This window comes from Xylocopa sonorina, chromosome 3 (assembly GCF_050948175.1).
Source record: "Xylocopa sonorina isolate GNS202 chromosome 3, iyXylSono1_principal, whole genome shotgun sequence".
Lineage (NCBI taxonomy): Eukaryota > Metazoa > Arthropoda > Insecta > Hymenoptera > Apidae > Xylocopa > Xylocopa sonorina.
The window spans coordinates 8,025,111-8,045,024 of NC_135195.1; the positions used below are offsets into that span (position 1 = coordinate 8,025,111).

At 44.7% G+C, this 19,914-nt stretch overlaps 1 protein-coding gene across 4 annotated transcripts in view; it reads left to right on the forward strand.

The window, feature by feature from the left end:
* LOC143422078 (uncharacterized) overlaps positions 1–19,914 on the forward strand; it is a 61,078-nt gene that overhangs the window by 24,814 nt on the left and 16,350 nt on the right. Inside the window, exon 1 of one of the 4 annotated variants that reach the window (XM_076892456.1) lies at positions 452–767. The exons of 1 other annotated variant lie outside the window; for it this stretch is intronic. In XM_076892456.1, coding sequence (XP_076748571.1) covers positions 760–767 — 8 coding nt within the window. In that variant the 5' untranslated portion in view covers positions 452–759. Of the gene's footprint in view, positions 1–451; positions 768–2,054; positions 2,632–19,120; positions 19,206–19,914 lie in introns of those variants that run through there. 2 more of the 4 variants (XM_076892458.1, XM_076892459.1) reach the window with 2 other exon arrangements.

Sequence of the window (19,914 nt, forward strand, 5' to 3'; positions counted from 1 at the left end):
ATAGGCAAAGAATTTCAAGGAGAACTCGATTACCATCTAATAAGTAATACCGCTTGGATCTCAACCGCATCCATCATTCGATCAATAGTCTAACAACAATAATAGTATCAATATCATCCTGTTACTCACGACTAATTTTCCTTCTATCGATAAGTGTGCGACTGAATTGCAAAACATATCATTTACACGACAACTATAGAGCAAATAAAATGATTAAGGATATTATAAATTACTCGATTACTGTAATTATTCTAAAAAATTTCGAGAAAGAGAAGAATATCGAACGGAATGAAAATAGAAGCAGCTGGAACAAGCGTGCTTGATTACGTGGTATCAAACAGGGCCCGATTCCACGGCCGCCACCTGTGCGTACGTGTGCTGACAAAAAGGTGTGTACGTGTGTAAATGCGCGAGCGCGCGCGTCCGTATGAAACCTGCGCGCCACGAGGTAAAACCGCCAGTGCTATTCGTCGCCGCAGTGCGATACGGTCGATAGAAGAAAACGTGGCCGACAGTCTCCGGTGGTTGCAGCTGCCGCAGACACCGTCGCGACGCCTCTCGTTCCCTCCAGCCACGTCGACGTTCAGCCCCGCTCGAAACGATTCTCCCCGGGATCGCCCTTCGACGCGTCTTCCCTCGTTTCGCCCCACGAGAGTACACGCCGAGGGGTGGCCACGCTCGAGCACGCTCCATTCCGCTTTGAGATGCCGTGCGTGCGGCGTCGTGACGCAGAAACGTTCAGATAGGATTCCCGTGAACATGACGAGGTAACCAGTGCCCCGAGGGTTTATGTCAGAGAGGCGTCAAGGACTGACGGGGACGTTTCGCGGGACGAATGGGGTGTTGCTTATGGTTCACGTTCCGAGCGATGGTTTTTGACTCTCTTTTTCATTTAATTCCATCAAATTATTAAGAGGGGGAATTGTGCGGTGGTGGATGTCCGGTTAAGGGTTGACTTGGGAACGTCTGGTAAGGATCGTGGGACACTGTTCGAGACGTTACGCGCCGCGTGGATCACCTGTGGTCTATGATGCGCGTCGATGCGCAAAATAATTTTTATCGAATGGATAAACAGATGTTCTTTGTATCGGATAACCTTACCGAGCTGAAAATATCTCATTAAGGTGAAGAACATTTTATCTTATCTCGGTCTTCTTTCAATATTCCATTAATCCACCACTGCAGTTTCGTCGGCTTAATTGTATTGGCGTTCCAAAAGTAAATATTACAATTTTTCATTTAGTGTTCTCTTTTGAAAATTTGGAAAAACTAACCAGCTAAATTATATCAAATATAATAACAAAAAGGCAACAAAATCGCAGAGATAGTAAGAGTCCATCGTGGAACGCGAATCAGTGAAGATCGCAGTCGTCGAATAGAACGATCCGATCGTTCCAGAAGCAGTCCACGAGCAGAGGATCGCGAGGGCGCCGGAAGAAGAGGGAAGTGAGGGCACCCGGCGCCGGAAGTGCAGCGGTACCGTGTTCGAAAACGTGTTCGCGGCCGTGTCACGGCTGAACTATAACTGCTCGCGCGAATGTACGCGATCGCGACACGACCGCGTGGCGAGCCGTGACATTGGACTTTCGTGGAATCTGTTTATACGCGTGACGGCTAAACAGCAATCCACCAGTGGCTGATCGTGAGTGCCGTCATAAAAATCGTGCCACACCGGATGACGTGCCATTGCGCGGCCACTTATCGATCACTATCGACGTCTGGATGAAGCAATCGGCTCGTGATCGTAGTGCGAACATCAACGACGTTGGTGACCGCGTTGACTAATATTAGAACAGTGCACGGGATTACCGGATTAGACGTCGCGACCCATCATTCTTGATATCCGATGTGGAAACTTACGCTTTAATTTTTTTGAGACATCAAAGTATCGCGCAATTTGTTTAAGCATTGTTACCAGTAAAGTGATTCTCGTCGTGCTTGGACTAAGTGGCGATTCTAATTCTACCTCAAATACATCGAGCAAAATTCTCGTCAACACATAATATCTAGTTCAAATGATAAAAAGAGAATTTCTATCAACGAGACTCTTGTCAAGAGACCGTCAACTCACTCTCGTCGATCGTGTAACCAAGGGTTCAAGAAAAGTGTTTATCAGCGAAGTTCGAAAGCTCTCCTAGTGTAAGAATCCCGAGAAGTAATCGGCGCACGTAACACTAGAGCGATCGCACGTAACGATCGCGCGTCGCAAACAACGGTCTCCGCACCCCGTCCCAAGATATCTCTTCTACCCCACTGAACGATCCACGTTCGCGATTCTCGAAGGATCCTACGGCGACGAGTGGGCGCGCTGGCGCCAGGGGGTTGACGATCGATCCCAGCCTCCTATCGAGGATGCTCCGTTTCCGTACGTAGCGTTACCAGTTTTTACGTGCGGTGGTCACGTGCCAACAAGAAGCGTCGTCGTCGCCGTGTCGCTGTGGAGACCAGTCGGTGGGACTGGCCCGTCGATCGCCACGTCGAAACGGGGACACAACGGTGAAGGGTACTTCCCCGGGGCGCCACGACGTCGTTGTGGGAAAATCGATTCGCCGGCGTGCCTGCCCGCCACCCCGTTGCAACCACCCGTCGCGGTGCAATGACCTCGAAACCGGGAAGGTCCTACAGCGTGAGGTAAGAGGATCGACGGAAGGGAGAGACAGGGGAATAAAAAGAGGCAGGCGAGGGAGAGACGAAACGGAGAAAATAGCTGGCCGGCCTCCCTTTCGCCATACGCCCCGACGTCTACGACTTTCGCTCGACGTTTTTCTCTAATTTCACTTCCGGCCGCGTCTTTCCGCGGCTGGGATTTTAAAGCGGTTCTAAAGTTGAACGCGGGCTTAAGGGCCCGCGCGATCGGGTTGGCGGGCGCGGACACGGCCAGGACCAGCCACGCGGCTGGAATTTACGATCCCGTCGTTTATGTATGGGGAAACGATCGTTCCGTTTTTCGGACCTTGTCTCTCGTTTTACCGACGCGTGTACGAGCGTAGAACGACGTCGTTGTTTTCTGTTTCGCTCTTGTTTTCGTCTGCTTGTCACTTAACCCTTTGGTGCACGGTGGTTTCGCGGCCACGCTATAGAAGTTGCTGCATCGCGAGGGAATGTATATGGGGTGACACCATGCATCTAACTTAACACACGTTAACGATATAGTTTGAATAAACTTTTCTAATTATTTAAATTCTTCTTCCTATCGTTAGCTTTATTCCAAAATGAATTATGTAACTGATATACTATGTATATTTTATTAAAATCCTACGCTGAACGTCACTGCGCCCTAAAGGATTAAGCTTGTAAGGGATGGAGCAGCCGGCGAATTCACAGCCACGACAAGCTACGTTACTCTGGGAACGACTTACTCTGCTTCAGTGGCTTACGTTGAATGTTCGATGAAGTTATGTCGGCTAGATCGACGGTAGCATTGAAACTCCGTAAACGATATTGGAAAATGTAGAGTTGAATCTCGAACGATTAATTTTTTCTCAATATTGAATGATATCTATAACTTCACGTGATATTTGCATGAAAAGTATACCTATTCTATCGACGAACATCCGATGTATATCGCTATTCCTACTACAAGTTCTATTCCTATTTCTTTTGAAGATACCATCACGTTTTAAATTATTACCATATTGTGTTCCGCGTTACTTTACATACGACTGCCTTCTATTCGTCCCTCAAAGCTCATTATACGATCCCCTTTTAAAATTAAAAGCGCCATTCAAATCTTGAGGAATGAAAGCTTCGAGAACAAGTACACCTGACGCAATTCGTTACGGTAGGTTCATTACGGTACAGTTCCGGCGATTTTAGCGATTTCTTCTCTTTCCTAATATCAATTCTTCCAGGCGTAATTGCTAGTCGCCTCGATTAAAAACGTGTAACCGCTAATTTACGTAATTATCAAGGTTTCTCGAAGTCAATTTACCTGGCCCAGAGGAAGCGCAGGGGTTAACGTCAAGAAGATCGATTATTTCTTCGGCTGTTGCGTTCCCAGCCGTTCCGATAGCGATTTTCTTCGCGTTAAGCCTCCATAATTGGCGGCGTGAAATTACAAAAAAGCTTCGATGCGTCTTCATTAAAGCAAGATGTGGCGCACCAAGGCTGGGCACCCGCGTCGGACCTGGGGGCCGGGAAATCTTAATTTCCCTCGGATGAATTCAAATCGTTGTCTTTGGGTGCCCTCGTGGAACGCAATTATCGCGAAGGCGAACGCCGCCCACGCGAGCCGCGCCGCGTGAAACTTTTTAATACCCCGGCCGGATCGACCCGTCCCGACGCTGCCACGAGGAAACGTAGCGAGCTGACTGACGGATAATTATTATTTCGCTCTGAAAGGGCCTTTCATGCGTCGCGCGGCCGGGATCTTTGCCGCGGCGAGATTATTCACCGGCTAAAGGATATTTCTGACCGAGAATGCGCAAAACTATGCACGACGAGTTATCCCATGCGCGGGGATGTTATTCGGAGAAACACGTCGAGCGGAACAATAACTCTTTTGTGTCGGGGATCTTCGCATCGAGAGTTTTGTAACCCTTTCACTGAGCCCGGTTGCAAGATTAAACCGTGGCCGTGAGTACCATCGGGCGATTTTTATCCGGCCGAAACAATCGGATACTGTGCGTGGAAACATTTTGCCGTTTTGTACCGGTTCGCTTCCCCTTTTAATATTCTTAGCCGAACGACTCGTTAATGCAACGAGGGTTGCGATTCAACGGAATTTTTGCGAGGACGCATTCGAAGCACTTTACGCGCGCGTCATTTTCGAATACTTTTTAGATCAGTCTAAAGAGGATAAGATCGTACGCTCGCTCACTGAGCTCGACCAACGTATTTCACAATTTCTATTCTTTTTTCCGAATGTATCCGGTACTTTCACCAGCGCGGCGCGTTTTGACGAACAGCCACGTGTACTGTCAGCGTGTTCCATTCTTTTCTTCTTTTTCGGATTCCCGCTCAATTTCTCGGGATATATCCGGCTGTAGATACTCGTACGGTTACTAGACGCAGACGTAACGTCGGGAAAGAGCGGGGAAGTAAAAGGAGCAATAAAAAGGAAAGGTCGTTTTTTGTTAGTAGAGCGTTACGCGACGAAATCGAAAGATTTACAGCATCGGATCAGGAACTGGGGGCGTAGTTGGAGGTTCGTTACGAGCCCATTATCTTCTTGGCTCAGTGGCCGCGCGCGTCCGTTCCTTTTGTATCGAGCGTGGATTCTTACGTCGAATCACCTACTTTTCGAGACCTTGGGGAGCGCTATGCTTTACGTCGACGATCACAGTCCGTCCGCAAACGACTTGTTTTCTTCCCCTATTTCACCCTCTTTGCGCGCCACCTCGAGATTCAATTTCGTACACCGCGGGTGAATCGTAATCGTTTTTACCTCCCTACCTTTCATTCTCAGGGACATTTAGGGGATTTGCAAACTTGTACCCTCGTCAGGTTGACTTACTGCCATTGAAGCGTTTAACCCTCTCAGATTTGAGACATGCAGTACGCAGAACATCGTATTTGTAGGCTGTTCGAATATTTCTACGTTTCTATTTGCGTTTATTGTCTATGTTTCTAAAGCTAATTCCATTACAAATTTCCCGTAGTCGCAAATAATATCGCTTTCCCACGATGCATGTTATCGAGCATGTAAGCAAATAAAATGGCCAAAATGCCCGCTCGATACATTCTGACTGAGAAAACGTTCTTACGTTCTTGACACGCGAACAATAAGCTTATTGATAGCCGCTGGTACGTTTATTACTATTGCCGCATCTCATATTCAACAGCAATCTCCCGAGGAGAAAGGCACGAGCATGGGAATGGTGGAGTTGCATATCACGCGCGCACGCGGTTCCCTTTCTATTACTTATTCATCGTTCTCGGTTCGCGGTATCGATCCTCTTAAATCGTTTACCCTAATTAATCGGCATTTTGCGAGGGAGAACCACGCGGAATTTATGAACCATGAAATCTCCCTCCTGTTAGTTAATAATATTTATCTCGCTCGCGAGTAATCGACCTGCATTCGCGGCGATAATTAACTGTTAATTGCATTCGTCGAGTTATACTGACTCACAAGCTGAGCCATCGAGTTTTTAGGATAGAAGCGAAATTTTACTCTCCAATTTCTACCTCACAAATCTTAATTTCTATTTCGGAAAGTTTTAAACAAACATTTGATTTAGGGGAATACCGCACGATGCAGTAGAAAGTTCTACAAGTATCGTTGATATTGCACGTACGATTAAGTAGCGCGAATAATCAGGGGTTGCTACTCTGGCTTAATCGAAGATCGCGTCCTTCGCGTTTATACGCGAGAGGCACGATCCCTGGCGGCTCAAGCTTAATTTTCCGTTCGGAATTCCCGAATACGAATTAACTTTAATAGGAGGAACCAGATTCTTAACGGGACACTATCCTCTCGCGATGAATATTCCATGGAAAAGAACGAATCCCCTACTTAAAAATCTCGAAATTATACGCTTTACGATTCGTGGAAGTGCTCCATCGTTCGGAGAGAGATTCTGTAAAACTGTACTCTTTCGTCGCCGGTGTTTCCTCGTAATCTCAATTTCCTGCTCGCTGGCCCCAATTCCACGACGAAAGATCGCAATTATATCCCCATAATCGTTCACGTCCTACAGAGATAACGCTGATACACGTTGACAATTAGCGTTATCGAGCAAGCGGCTACGAGCTGGAACCACACCCTTGTATATTCTCGCGTTATCACGATGGGGTCGAAAGGGATACGTTAGAAAAATAAGAATCGTCGAACCTTCGATAAGTTCAGCAGCAGGGAGGCAGCTAGTGGCAGATATCAATATCTAGCCCACGCCAGAAGGAAGTTTATAAATAGAAATATCGTGGCAATCGGTCACTCGATCGATTAAACTTATCTTTGTGGAAAAAGGGTAAGAATACGTCCAAGACTTTGCCAGTTTATTTATCTTCGAATACTTTGATCAATCGATCGGTTTCCTTTCAAAAGTCGTAAGTCTATTAATGATGGAAATATAATTTGATATGTTAAAATAACGCGCTTCAGATAGAACAGATAAAACTGTAAATCAGCCGCCTTCATTAAAAGAACATAGCTTCGAGAATTTAGTACAGCGAGAAGGGTTGCGTAAGGACAATCAGTCTTCAAGACTGACAAGGTTAATTATCATTAGAACGTACCTCCATTATCACACTGCTTCTAACTTGCCTCAGAGCAGTCGAAGGAAGTCGTCCTCGCATCGCGAGGCTCGTACATACAATGGTCTCCTCTTACAATTCTTTCGGTGACCAAGAATTCATCAGGTTGTTTGAAATTCCACGCTTAAACGCTGGCCGACCACTTACTCGATCCTTTGGACAAGGTTCACGTGAACGAACGCGTCGTAGGAATGTTCTGTTCCACTGTGCGTGACGTGACATTCGCACGCCATGGGCCCTTCTCGAAAAAAAGTGACGAGTCACAAAAAAGAGTGTTAACAGAACACCAACGTTGAGCAGTGACATTTCTCACTGTGATAACATGCATATGGGACTCGCACCAAGTCTGACACCTGCGAGTGCGAGGGAGAGTTAGACGTTCTTTCACCACGATAGAGGAAACGTGGGAACGTCACCCTTCCGTAGAAGAATACCACCCTTCTTGTGGAATATAACAGGTGCTATGGTAGTATATCAAAAGATTCTTTGTTTCAAATGCACTATGACACGATCCATGCTCCAATATTCAGCATGGTATGCATCAAAGCGAAAATCTATTCTACTTTATTTTAAATATTTAATTCTTTTCTATGTTTGCTATTGTTATGCACAGTATTTCACTTAAGTTTGCGTAAAAGGTGGGGAACTTTTTGTAGAAATAAAACCTTTTTTATCGAATGGTCTAACCGTGAAGGAGAAATTTTTAGAAGTGATCAAACACTAATATTTCTAACTCAGTGAGAAGAAACGTATTAATAAATATCGATTTTGCACAGAATTTGTGTTGAAATAATGTTGAAAGTAATTTGTCAGGTTACACTGATTTGAATAATTCGCAGAAAATTAATGTATTCCACTTTTTTTCTCGTATAATCTCCCTACGTTATGAACTTGAAGATTCGTTTGCTGGGACAAGGTAGAAAGTCTGAACGTTCTGTTTCGTTAGCCTGGTTTTTTCAGTGAGACACAAAGATACCTGCGTTTGCTCAGGTCAAAAACAAGCTACCGACCATTTAACTGTTTCACTTGACCCAAAAACGCCGTCTTAAAGCGTAAAGTGCGACGGTTTCGTCACGCGTTTCTGCGTTCCCATGTGAATCGTGCTCCGTGCGCGATATCTTTCGCTTTACTGACACGTAATACTTCAATATGAGCTTATTATGTAAACAATCGCCTTAGCGTTCATGATATTTGCACGTTCGATGCGTACGCAGTTTAGAAGTTTTCGCAAACGCGCAAGAACTGCTCGTCGACTTCATTTCGATCGTTTCTCCTCTCCCTTTTTAAAGTGGCGGCATATGTTTGTACAGTGTGAGGTTTACCATCGCCTAAAAATATTTGCTTATCCAATTATTGCAATATGAATATAAATATATATACGATTATCCATAAATACAATTCATTTAAATAATGTTAATTGAAAAAATAGGTCAATTCGAGATATGCCACTCTATTCCAACGATTTGATCGTTCTTAAGGCTATAAAACTTTTACATATCGTCGTTCGTGCACGGTCCAACCAGGAAAGTCGTACAAGTTACTTCGATCGTTTTCTAACTGGCGAACGAACAACAGCGAATAATTTCTTACTTAACAGGAAAAAATGTTACTTCATCTATCGCGTGACGACAGTCCCTGGGATTTACGTTTCGAGCTCTAATCTTATCACAATTCAAACTTTTATTTCGGAGTAGGCCGTCAGACCTCCTCGAGCATTCCGGCAAAAAAGGTTTCTTCGAAATCTTCTAGATATGTTCCCGTTCCTTCGAGTGGCGATTCAGCAATAAAATCTTTCGAATTAAAAATCATGGGCTGCGTTAACGTGAAAAAAAAACAGAGACGCTAAATTCGACACATCAATCGTAAGTAATTCAACGTTTTCCTCCTTCAGGGATTTGCATGATCCGCGTGCTAGGTTTGCATAAATTATTTACACGTAAATATGAGACCTCTTCTATCTTCTGGATAGCTCTTTTTCCGTGGAGTACAAATAGGTTACAAGTGACGGTACAAAACAATGTTCTAAGAATTATTACCTGCACTAACGCGGCTGAAAGATTCGTTCAATGCTGACCGCCTTGACATTTGATCTAAAGGGTATCTCTCTCTTGAGATCTAGAAGAAAATGCAACCGAGCGAGCGAAAAAAGATATGAAAGAAATTAATTCTGTGTCACGCTTTTTAATTAGCGACTTGAAGTGACGAAAAAACTGATAGCGAATTGAAGCCGTGCACATTTATCCGTATTGACTGAGATTTCCTCTTAACAATTCCTTCTTCTTCGCGTTCAAAGAATAATCTAACAGTCTCGAAAACGGGTTGAATCTCGAAGCCAGGCTAAGTCTGAACCACGAAAGAAAGCAGGTATCCTTCCTTCGAAGATACCACGTATATTACTACTAATAAAAGAACGTAGCGAAGAGGCACGTAAATCTGAAGGAAGAAGCTGAGCTTCAAGGAAATGGCTGAAAAATCACGCGCCATTACACGACTCCGTGCAGAATCGTTCTGTCACGCGTTTCACCTTGCATTCATGCCCCGTCGACGTACGCGTCTTCGCGTTTCAAAAACGTTTGAATCATCTCTTCCGTGTCGCGATTTCGCGGGACGTAATCTTCGTCCGCGCACGGCTCGTCGGTGGGTATTATCTGACAATGGCGGGTTACGCAATCGGCTGACTAATTATCGGTCATTACGCGGTGCCGGTGGCGCGTTCCTGGTTGCGTCAGTAGCCCATTTGCACGGTGGCGCGCGGATGAAAGAGAAATTTGAATGAGGACCCGCGGAAAGAAGAGGCTCCGAGGTCGCGAGGAGAACCAACAATTTCTTGCATGACGGGGAGGGAGGGTCGTTTGAAAGGATAGCTCTCGCGTAAACGGTGTCGTTAAGGGAATTCCGCAGCGTTACGAGTGGCTGTTGCGAGAGAAATTTCTTTTTGCCGGTGCACCTCGGCAGGAAACTTTTCGCGTTACGAAACTTCCCTACGGTGATGGATATAAATAGAATGCGCGAAGGAAATGTTGTCAGATCGGCATTATGCAATAGGTATCAAGGGTAAAGATCGAATGAACAGAATTGATCTTTCTGATCGGACACGGTTTTGAAATCCAACATACTCTCGATATCGATTTTTGTAACTATGTATATATAGTTACAATTATGTTTGGGAATATGTTTGCTGAGTAATGCGACTTGTATGTAGCGTATAAAATTCAGAATAATTTTATACACGACACGAAACAAAGTTTAATCGCATTGACAAATACCTATTACGTGTAATTAATTAATTCAGATTATAACAGAAGCTTTAGATTAGATTGGATTAGTATTGGTTTCATTCAAAATTAAGTTTATTTCATCTAGCAAATATTTTGGAATTTAATAAAGCGCTTAAAGCTGTCACGTGTCTCAATGAAATCACGATTACTTTTAGGATCATCGTTTGAGTATGTATCAATGCAGACGATCGGCCCGTGGGAGCCTCGTAAATTAATCACTTTACCAAACATATAATTAAGCAGGAGATTCTTGTTGAATCGATGCCTCGAAGGCATTGATGCGCGCCGCTCTTTTTGTACTCGATAAATTCATCCGATCGCTGAGAACTCGTTGATTTCTTCGCGTTCAGCACGCGAAGCTAACATCGTTCCATCGTTTCTTTAAACGGCATCTAATAAAGTAATTTCTTTTTCAGCTTCTACTTTTAGAATTCTATGTCGCGTAGATCCTGCCAGCCATCTTTTACGAGCAATGCTTATGTATCGAGATAAATCGAGAAGGAAGTACTTATACAAAATTATATAATTTACGTGTCACGTTGCCTCGTCAGCGCTTTACCGAATGTGTCCGCTAAGTTCACGACGTACCCACACGGGTAAGAAGGAGAAAAAATGGAGAACAAGAGTTTCGCATACCCCGATCGATCATATTTCTTTGTTGCTCGCTTCGTCTGGAACCGTAAATCAATCTTCCTCCTAATTTATTCTATCTAGATATTACAGTCCTGACCGATTGCATAACCGCGTCAGCCATTCCCGTGTGAGTTGCAGCGGATCCTCCGATGTCTCACCGATCTTCCACTAGTTTTCCTCTCTTTTTTTCTGTCATCAATGTTGTTCCACCTTCTGCCATTGGCAACGACCTCGACGATCAAATTGCGGTATGCACGTAATGATGCGGACGCCGGAAGTTGAACGCGGTGATCTTGATAGCGCCATCCTCGAGAGGCGCGCGTGCGATCCATGCGAGACCATTCCGTGATTGTGTCCAGTTGCAACGAATAATTGCACGAAGATGCATCGGGGATGGTCTGTCACCGTAATAAATAAGGACGCAAATGCTGTGTCTCTTCATATCTCAAGGAAACGACCAACTTTTGTGCCTTTTACGATTATTCTTGTTATCTTGGATCATAATATGTATATGTTAACCCTTTGCACTCGAGCGGCGCCGATACGGCGCCCGGCCGTTTCGAGGTGGCAACTCGAGCGGCGCCGATACGGCGCCCGGCCGATTCGAAGTGAAAACTCGAACCACGCTGCTGCGGCGCCCGAGTGTTTTTTAAACTTTAAATCGGACTACGCTGCTACGACGCTATGGTCTTTTGTAACTGGATTTCCTTATTTACAATATGCGATAAGATGGTTTTCTCGGAAGTACTTTCGTGGACTAGGCTCTGCTTACATTGTAGCCTAATCTTAGCTCAATTTAGTTAGTCTCAGCGTAGCATTCGTTTGAAACAGTCTTGGCAGTAAATATAGTATCTAAAAAGTATTTGAACCCTAAAAATATGGAGGATGATCAGATCAACTGGAGTTCGGACGAATTCGATTTTGCCGCTTGGGATGGTGAACTTACATCGACTTCCGGCGGATTACGCCGCGAAGCGAAAGAATCCAGTGGTGAAGATAGTGATATAGTAAGAGGTGTAAGACGACGGAATTCATATATTTTGTATAAACTAGAAAAAAACAAAAAAGGAGAAAAGCCACTGAGCCATCTACGATTTTTGAAAACACTTGTCGAACAACTAAGAGGGTCGTATCGCCAGCAACGAGAGCAAGCGTCTACGTCGCATTTCGATGAAATCTGATTAAACGGGAAGCTCCACGTAATACTAAAAGAGCCAAAAAGGGACTGTAAGGTTTTTTCTGACCGCAACACGCCTGGAGGTAGGCGGGAAACTCCGTATTACTGTGATACGTGTCCTGACAAACCTAGGATGCATCTTGGATATTGTTTCACAAAATATCACACCAAAACTAATTACAGAGTGTAATATTCATTAAAATTTTGTAATACTTACTAAAATTTCTTGTTTTCGACATATAAATGAATAAACTAGTGAAATTTTATTATTTATATACGTTTGTTTGCTTATAAATGTTTTTCAATTACTTGTAATGTGTTCGCCCAGTTTGGCCGAAATCGCCTCGAGTTGCTGGTTCGCGCGAGCGAAAAAGGCCTCGAGTGCAAAGGGTTAAATATATTTGTAGGTTGCAATGTTGTTGTTATACTGAATGAAATATAACTGATTCTTTTTATTGGTCGTAAAATAGTGACTGCAACTTGTATTCGAAGGTTTCAGAAACCTGTCGCCATATGAAACGATGGAGCTACCAGCTGTTGGACTTGCCTTTTATTAATATTTTTATTCGATCACTTTTCTCGATCTCTCTTTTCCTCTTTCTATCTCTCTCACGTCCTATTTTAAAATAGAAAACTGACGAGAAATGCAGGTCACGACCTACCCCTAATAGCTGTCCTTTAAATCGCATTCTTCGACTTCATTTGTCCACTCCTTTATACCCCTGACATTCATGAAGGAGTCCTAGCCAAGCCGCGGCGCAATGCATAAATGAATCGATAATATTCTAAACTGAATGGAGCGGAATGTGAGTTTGAATAGGGGCACGGATTATTCGATAGAAATGTGTAATTTGAAAAAGTCGAGGAAATCATTACAGTGAATCGACAGTTCCATTGTCAAATCATTCCGAACGAATTCTCGTCGATTCATACGGCACACGGTTTCGTGCCGAGGCACTGTCACAATTCTGCAGATCGATCGACTTCCATCGACGACTCACGTGACCGCCTTTTTTCCCGAGAATCGACGTGCCCCTCGAGTTTGACGCGGAAAAGCGGCTCGCGCTGGCCGGTAACAGTGGCGAACGGTTATCGCGCGTCTTCCTCCGTGCTCTGACTGATAATGAATGACATTGTGATGCAGATTGCAACGCCACGTACATGTACAGTGCGTACGGTCGACCTTGAACGGGCGACGATAATTCCGTGCCGCGTTCTTCCGACCGGAATTATGCAACACTTGCATTATCAACCCTGCACGCGATTTGCGGTTCGAACGATTGTGAAACAAGTGAATTTTACACTATTTTGTTGACGAGTATCGCGTCGTGGTAGTATTAGTTACTTTCTGAATTACGTGTAGCGATTATACTGTTATAAATTATTCATTTTGAACGGAACGCAGACACGTAATCCTCAAGTGTGTACGATGAAAAATTCAGAGAAAGAAATTCATTTTATATGTGTACAAATTGCGCACGAGGATTATCGAATTTAAACGCGCGCGAGCTCTTCAAGTTAAGTGTACTTTATGTCAGCTTAAGAATTTGTGCACACATAATACGTTCTATTCCGGTAGCACCAGAAGCAGGCACACCTTTAACATTTAAGTACTTTTTTTTTCTACTGTAATGTTTACCGTACCACCACCACCACCGTTACTTATGTCTATATTTGCATGCGAACGATCCTTGCGCTTTCTACACATCTAAAACCAATTCGTTTTTCACGACGCTCGAGGTTTGCACGGACGTGGCTCATAGAAACGTGTTTAAACGCGAACGTTCTTCCGCTTATTCGGAAGAAAAGTTAATACGATCCCGTCTGAATTTAAATTCGACTAAATTCGAAACGAAAGCGAGCACGTAGCTCCCTCCCTCATAAAATATCTCGCGGTGCCACGATGCGAGGAAAATATTTGCGGCCGCCATTATTCCTCCCCTTCGAAGCGCGTGGCTTCGTCCAATTCCGAATTGCCGAGTTTCAGTGCCGGATTATCGATCGGCCACGGCATTGTAGTGGTCATGGAACGTATTGCGTCACTCTTACGATGCCGTGTACACGTACGTATATGTACACAGCTTGCTCGAGTTCAATATTTCATTTCCATTGCGGAGGGTCACGCCTATTGCTTGCGGTCATGCAAGTCTCTCTCTCTGGGACGGTCCTCCATGTTCTGCCGCGCGGTCGACATTCGTTTCCCGCCCCAAAACGCTTTTGCACGGTCTTCGTTTAATTGCTACATTCTTGGCCGGCGATCTTATCTTTCACGCGTATACTTCATTAACCCTGACGAACAATGTTGCGCCCCTTATCTTCAAGCAGACATGCGTACCGATCTGTAAATGCGCGTGGCATCGTCGGGTGAAGAAACGTTGCTGCGCGAGGGATACTTTCACTAAATATAAACGGTGATGGATTTCAGTCGCGGTGTACGTTTAGACGATTAGACGGCGGGAAATTTACGATGCACGCGGTGAGAAACGTTCGCAGGGACATTGTAGTCGAAGGTTGAAAACGATACGGCAGAAATGAATCTGCGTAGATCCTGTTAACAAGGCCTTCGACATTCTCCCGATTTTTTTTCGGGGCCCGGTGAAAACCTGCTGTAATTCCTGTTGAACCTGAGCTGGACCTCATTTAGATAATTTTTCGTCCTCTTAGACGGTCGTTCGATCGATACTTTACTCGCCGATGGAGTCGTTCGAGTGCACGTGGCGTTCTTTATTCGTGTCGCGTTTGTCGTTCGCATTTAAGTGTATTTAATACTGGATCTAAAAATCTTGTAAATTGAGTTCTCAGGGAGAATTCTGTAATTAACAGAATGTTCCTCGCGCCGAATATGGGAAAATTAGTTTTAATTTTATCGTATCGTTTCACGTGATTCCTGGAACACTTTTACGCTGGTAATTGTTCACTTAAAATAGACGCGTCGTAAACATTTCTATTTCAGAATTCGTGGACGTTTTCTTAAGAAATGGTACCTCTCAGAAACGGATAAACTTATAATCCTGAATTTAACTTTTAAATATAACCGCACTATTGCAGGTTATGCTCGGAAGAACATTTGTTCAGCTGACCCAACAACATTTCCATACCATCGAATGGGTATGTACCTACAGCTCGCGACAAAAGGGTGGATTCACCAAACACCTGAATTGCAGCAGGAAAATTATTGACTGGCGACTATGGCAGGGAGTTCAAAGGGAAGCGAGCAAAGGGTGGTCAACATCTTTTCCCGGCGACCTTTTCCTTTCTTGTTGGTACCTCGTAAGGCTTCCATTGTCCTCTTCGTAACTGGCCATTTTGCGTTTCAGTGTTCTTCACGCCGCGGAGTACCGCTTGTTACGCGACCGTACGCTGCGGTGAATAATGGTCACGTGCCGTTAGTAAATTAAATTCGCCTATAAATCATGCGCGGATAAGGAAAAGTACGCGCGCGGAATGGAAAACCGTTCGTTTGTTCGCGGTTTTATTCTTGCGTATCTTAAACGCTATAGTGGGAGTCCAGCTGGCATAATAACGAGGGGCTTTTGTGTACGAACGCGAGGAAAAGTAAGTTCGACGTTGGAGTGCGTGCGCCGTGACCATCGAATTGTTTCGAGGTTTCAATTAAATTCTCCAACTGTACTCTGAGTAACGCTATTTCGTAAATACCGACCAATTTATGATATCCCTCTCGGTATACTGCTTTCCCTTAAAACTGTTTTTTTCATTGGTTTTCCTTGGTACCAGCAACTATTGAAGATGAGTCACGTTTCAAGTCGCTATGTTGTCTATAATACGGATTACTTTGTATTAGATTACCAGATTCTCAAAAACGAAGGAAGTTCCTAAGCAGGTAGTCAATATTCGCCTATAATCCGATCCCAAAATACATAATTGCACTACCTATCTACCCCTCCGTACCTCGACGATGGCTACCACCGCAACCCTAAAGCCCCTTTAACGACCTATGAAATTGTCTTACGGTACCACTGAACGTGACAAATAACGAAGGAATCATAACCGTAAGTCGAACCGTAAACCATTCAATTCGCATGGACCTTCGAGCCCGTGAAGGCCATAAAATGGACGTATTACGCTTGGGAGCGCCATTACGTCGTCGGAATTCGCGCTGTTTATCATCCACCCTGTCGTAAAACGTGTTTTCGATAGCCAAAGTGTGCGATTAGAGTAATTAATGGTCCGCGATCGAGGCAAGCCCGATTCTCGCAAATCGACAGGGACGCGCGTAAATACAGGTACGTTCAACGGAAAAAGTGTTATCGAGCAGGTGTTATGTGCACATAAATGTGTGTACCAAGTCGCACGTGTTTCGTCGCGAGCACGTTGATATACCATGAGGAGTGAAGGAAAGAAAGAGGGAGAGGAATACCGTGCTGTTCCAGAGCAGTGATTCCGGTCAGCCGGAATAGCGGTACTCGCTCGGCCGTACATCTTCGTTCTCCAATTATTACGCTGCTTTCCGCGGCGCGCACCGTACTTACGCCTTGTCGCGAAAGCGGAAGAAACCGCGCGCTGGATGCGTTCCGATAAAATCGTCTCTCAGTTTTTTCATGTCTCTCGTGGACGTCTCGCTGTCTCGTTCCCCCCCCCCGTCTTTATTCCTCCGTGGTGCTTCGCTCTGGATTACGTGTAATTTAGTGGAACTCATTGCCCGGTTTCTTCTCCTCGTCGTGACAGTTTTACGTTTTAATAATTCCGTTCGGGCCAGACGGGTTCTTGCGTCGCCACGTTGTGCATTTATTTCCTTTTTACGCCTTTATCAATCTAGTTTAAATCAATATCGAATGCGTTCTCGAGTTTCTTCGCTGCGCAGGATAATCCGATCGTTTTGCGGCTGCGATGGTGTTTGTTCTGATCGATGCTCGACTCGATACAATGTTAGGAGATGAATTATCTTTAGAGTGGAGGATATAAATTCTGACTGTGGAGAGGGAGAAGAAACGCAATCAAATCTACCAGATGAACCGTACAGGATGCATTTCGATAAAATCTCTCTCGGCCATCGCGTCGCTGCGCTTTTCCTCGTAATACATACGTATGTATATCTTCTCGCGGTGTTTCTCTCTGTGCTGTATAATTTAGTGGAATTCATCGCTGGGTTTCTTTTCTTCTCTGCCGCGACAGGGTGGATGAGTTGCAGTGGAGTTTACCAGAGGATGCTCTCGCGGTTAAGCTCGTATATTCATTTCTGGTCGTAAAGTCCAAGATACCGATCGGTCGGTTAGTTTCTTCTAGCCTCGTGAAGAATTTTGACCGGTGTTGGAAGCAACAGAGAGAAGGCATTCGACTGTTAGGCGTGTCGGTAAAGATAAGCACGATTGAAACAAGTGAAAGCGGAATTTGGCGTAATGGAAAATAATTAAAGAAGTCTGGTTTTTAACAGGAGAATTCCCGATCGCACGGTCAGCAGTGAGTCTTGCGCACGATATTCTTCTGTTTGCTCTGATTACGCGAATTTACAGTTCTCGATTATATTTTCAATTGAATTAAAGTAATTCATACATTTGATTAATTTGTATTAATCGATTATGCTATAGGGATAGTAATTTTTCATATCGATTAAATGTAAATTTTCCTCACTTAACATTCGTATGAATGAAAATTACTTCATGTTACATAAAATATTACTTTGCTTAAGTATTCGCAATATTTTCCTCATTCCAAATACATAACCGCGCAGTTGTAACCGTGCCCGGTTTTTTTAAATTGCACGCTTCGTTTACCTTCGAACTGTAAGAACTTTTAATGTCTATTACGTGTCGGACGCAAAATACATAGAATAATTGTTATTCTTCCGGAATGAAAGAATCGTAACGATTTCGAATTAAAAGCGTAAGAAATCTTCGACGGCCTTTGTAAACCAACAACCGATTTCTACGAGCAACATTGAACGAATTTCGACAGAAAATCAGATACTTATTGCATTATAATAAGCAAATTTTATATAACTTGGCCTTGCTCGAGAAAAGATATTTGCAACGAAAGTAAACGGTTCGCAGTGCGGCCATACTTTTCTCAGTTACTATACGCGTTTCACTTTTAGCATTCTACAAATTTCTAACTTCTCAAACAATCTCTCACAGACATATATATACTCCAGACCAAAAAAAAAAAAAAATATTCAGCGCATTTTCCACTCCCACACAAGTTCTTTGACCAATAATTAAATAAAAAAACCACTCTATCGTTCTGATAGTTGAACTATCCGCGGAATCCCATGCAAGGAACATCCTGAGAACCCCGCGCAGACAAACGGAACAACCAAACGAGATAACCAGACGAAAGTCCGACGCGTGAAGAGGCAGAACTCGGGAGCAAAGGGATGAGAAAACGTAGAAAAAGAGAGATGAATCTTCTGGAAGGGCAACGACGCGCGGCGGCGCGACGCATCGTGCGCGTTTATGAATGCGATTCCCGAGAAGCGTGCAGCGGCGCTGCAGCTGCGCCGGATAGTTGGTTAAGGCATGTGCGCCGAGTAACGGCTAATTGGCCACCTTTCCTCTCCGAGAGCCGGCGAGGCCCGTCGCTCTTTCTCGTGGCCCGACTCGTGCCAGTTTTGTTCGTTCTGTCGTGGCGGTCTGTACCGCGAGAGCCGTTCCCCAGTGCGCCCCTGCAACAGAACCGAGGAACATGGGGCCTTGTCCGCGCGCCTCCTCGAAACCAGCACGCTGCCTCCTTTGATACCGCCGTGTAGATATTTTCCCAGAGCGCGATTTTTGCCCCAGCGAGACGCCGCGCGTGCCGTTTCGAATCGACGTCGATCGAGGAATCGCGCGCGACGATCGTAACGTTGATCCAGAAACCGCCGGGAGTGTGTCTCGTCTCGTCTCGTCTCGTCTCGGTCGTGAGAAGAGATATCCTCGCTTCTGTTTCACGGAGGGCATAGTACCGTCCGACGTTTGAGGTTTGCGGTGAGTTCTTCTTCTTTTTCTTCCTCCTCCTCTTCTTCTTCTTCTTCGTCTTCTTCATCTTCTTCTCTCGAAGCGGGGCTCGCGTTTTGTTCGACGCTGAGGATTCGTGATTAGGTGTGGGAGATACGGTAGGAATGCCGGTGTCTGGCTGGGACGAGTAGTCGCTTCTCTTCGTTGCGGTTCAACGACTTAAAATGGGAAGTAAGCTGGACGCAGTTCAACGTTTTCGAGGCGAAACTCGTGGCTCGAGTGTTTCGTCGTGCACGTGTTTCCGGTGGTGGACCCGATTGTTTCGCGCAAAGTGAGTGCGGAAAAACTTTGGAGCTACGATTTCAGATGCTCGTTTGTTCAGTCTTGGTTGATATGTTCTGTGAATGCGAATGAAAACGCTGCGTCGAGATACGTATTACGCGCGCAGATCGTTAGAAACGAATTTATATTTCATATTATCCAACAATCTCCAAGATATATCTAGAGTTAATAGAAAATACGCTACAAATTGTGCTTCGTTCGAGTTGAACGTTACCAGTATTGATGTTAGTGCGGGTTATCGAGAGATAATGTGAATTTCAGTACCCACCCGGTATACGAGTTAAATTAATGGGAGTACTATCGTAATAACAACGTCATCGATGATCGCAGAAAGAGCGTAGAGCGAGCGATGCTTAGCAAACTTTTTATAGGCGGATTCGTAAGGAACAGCAACAAC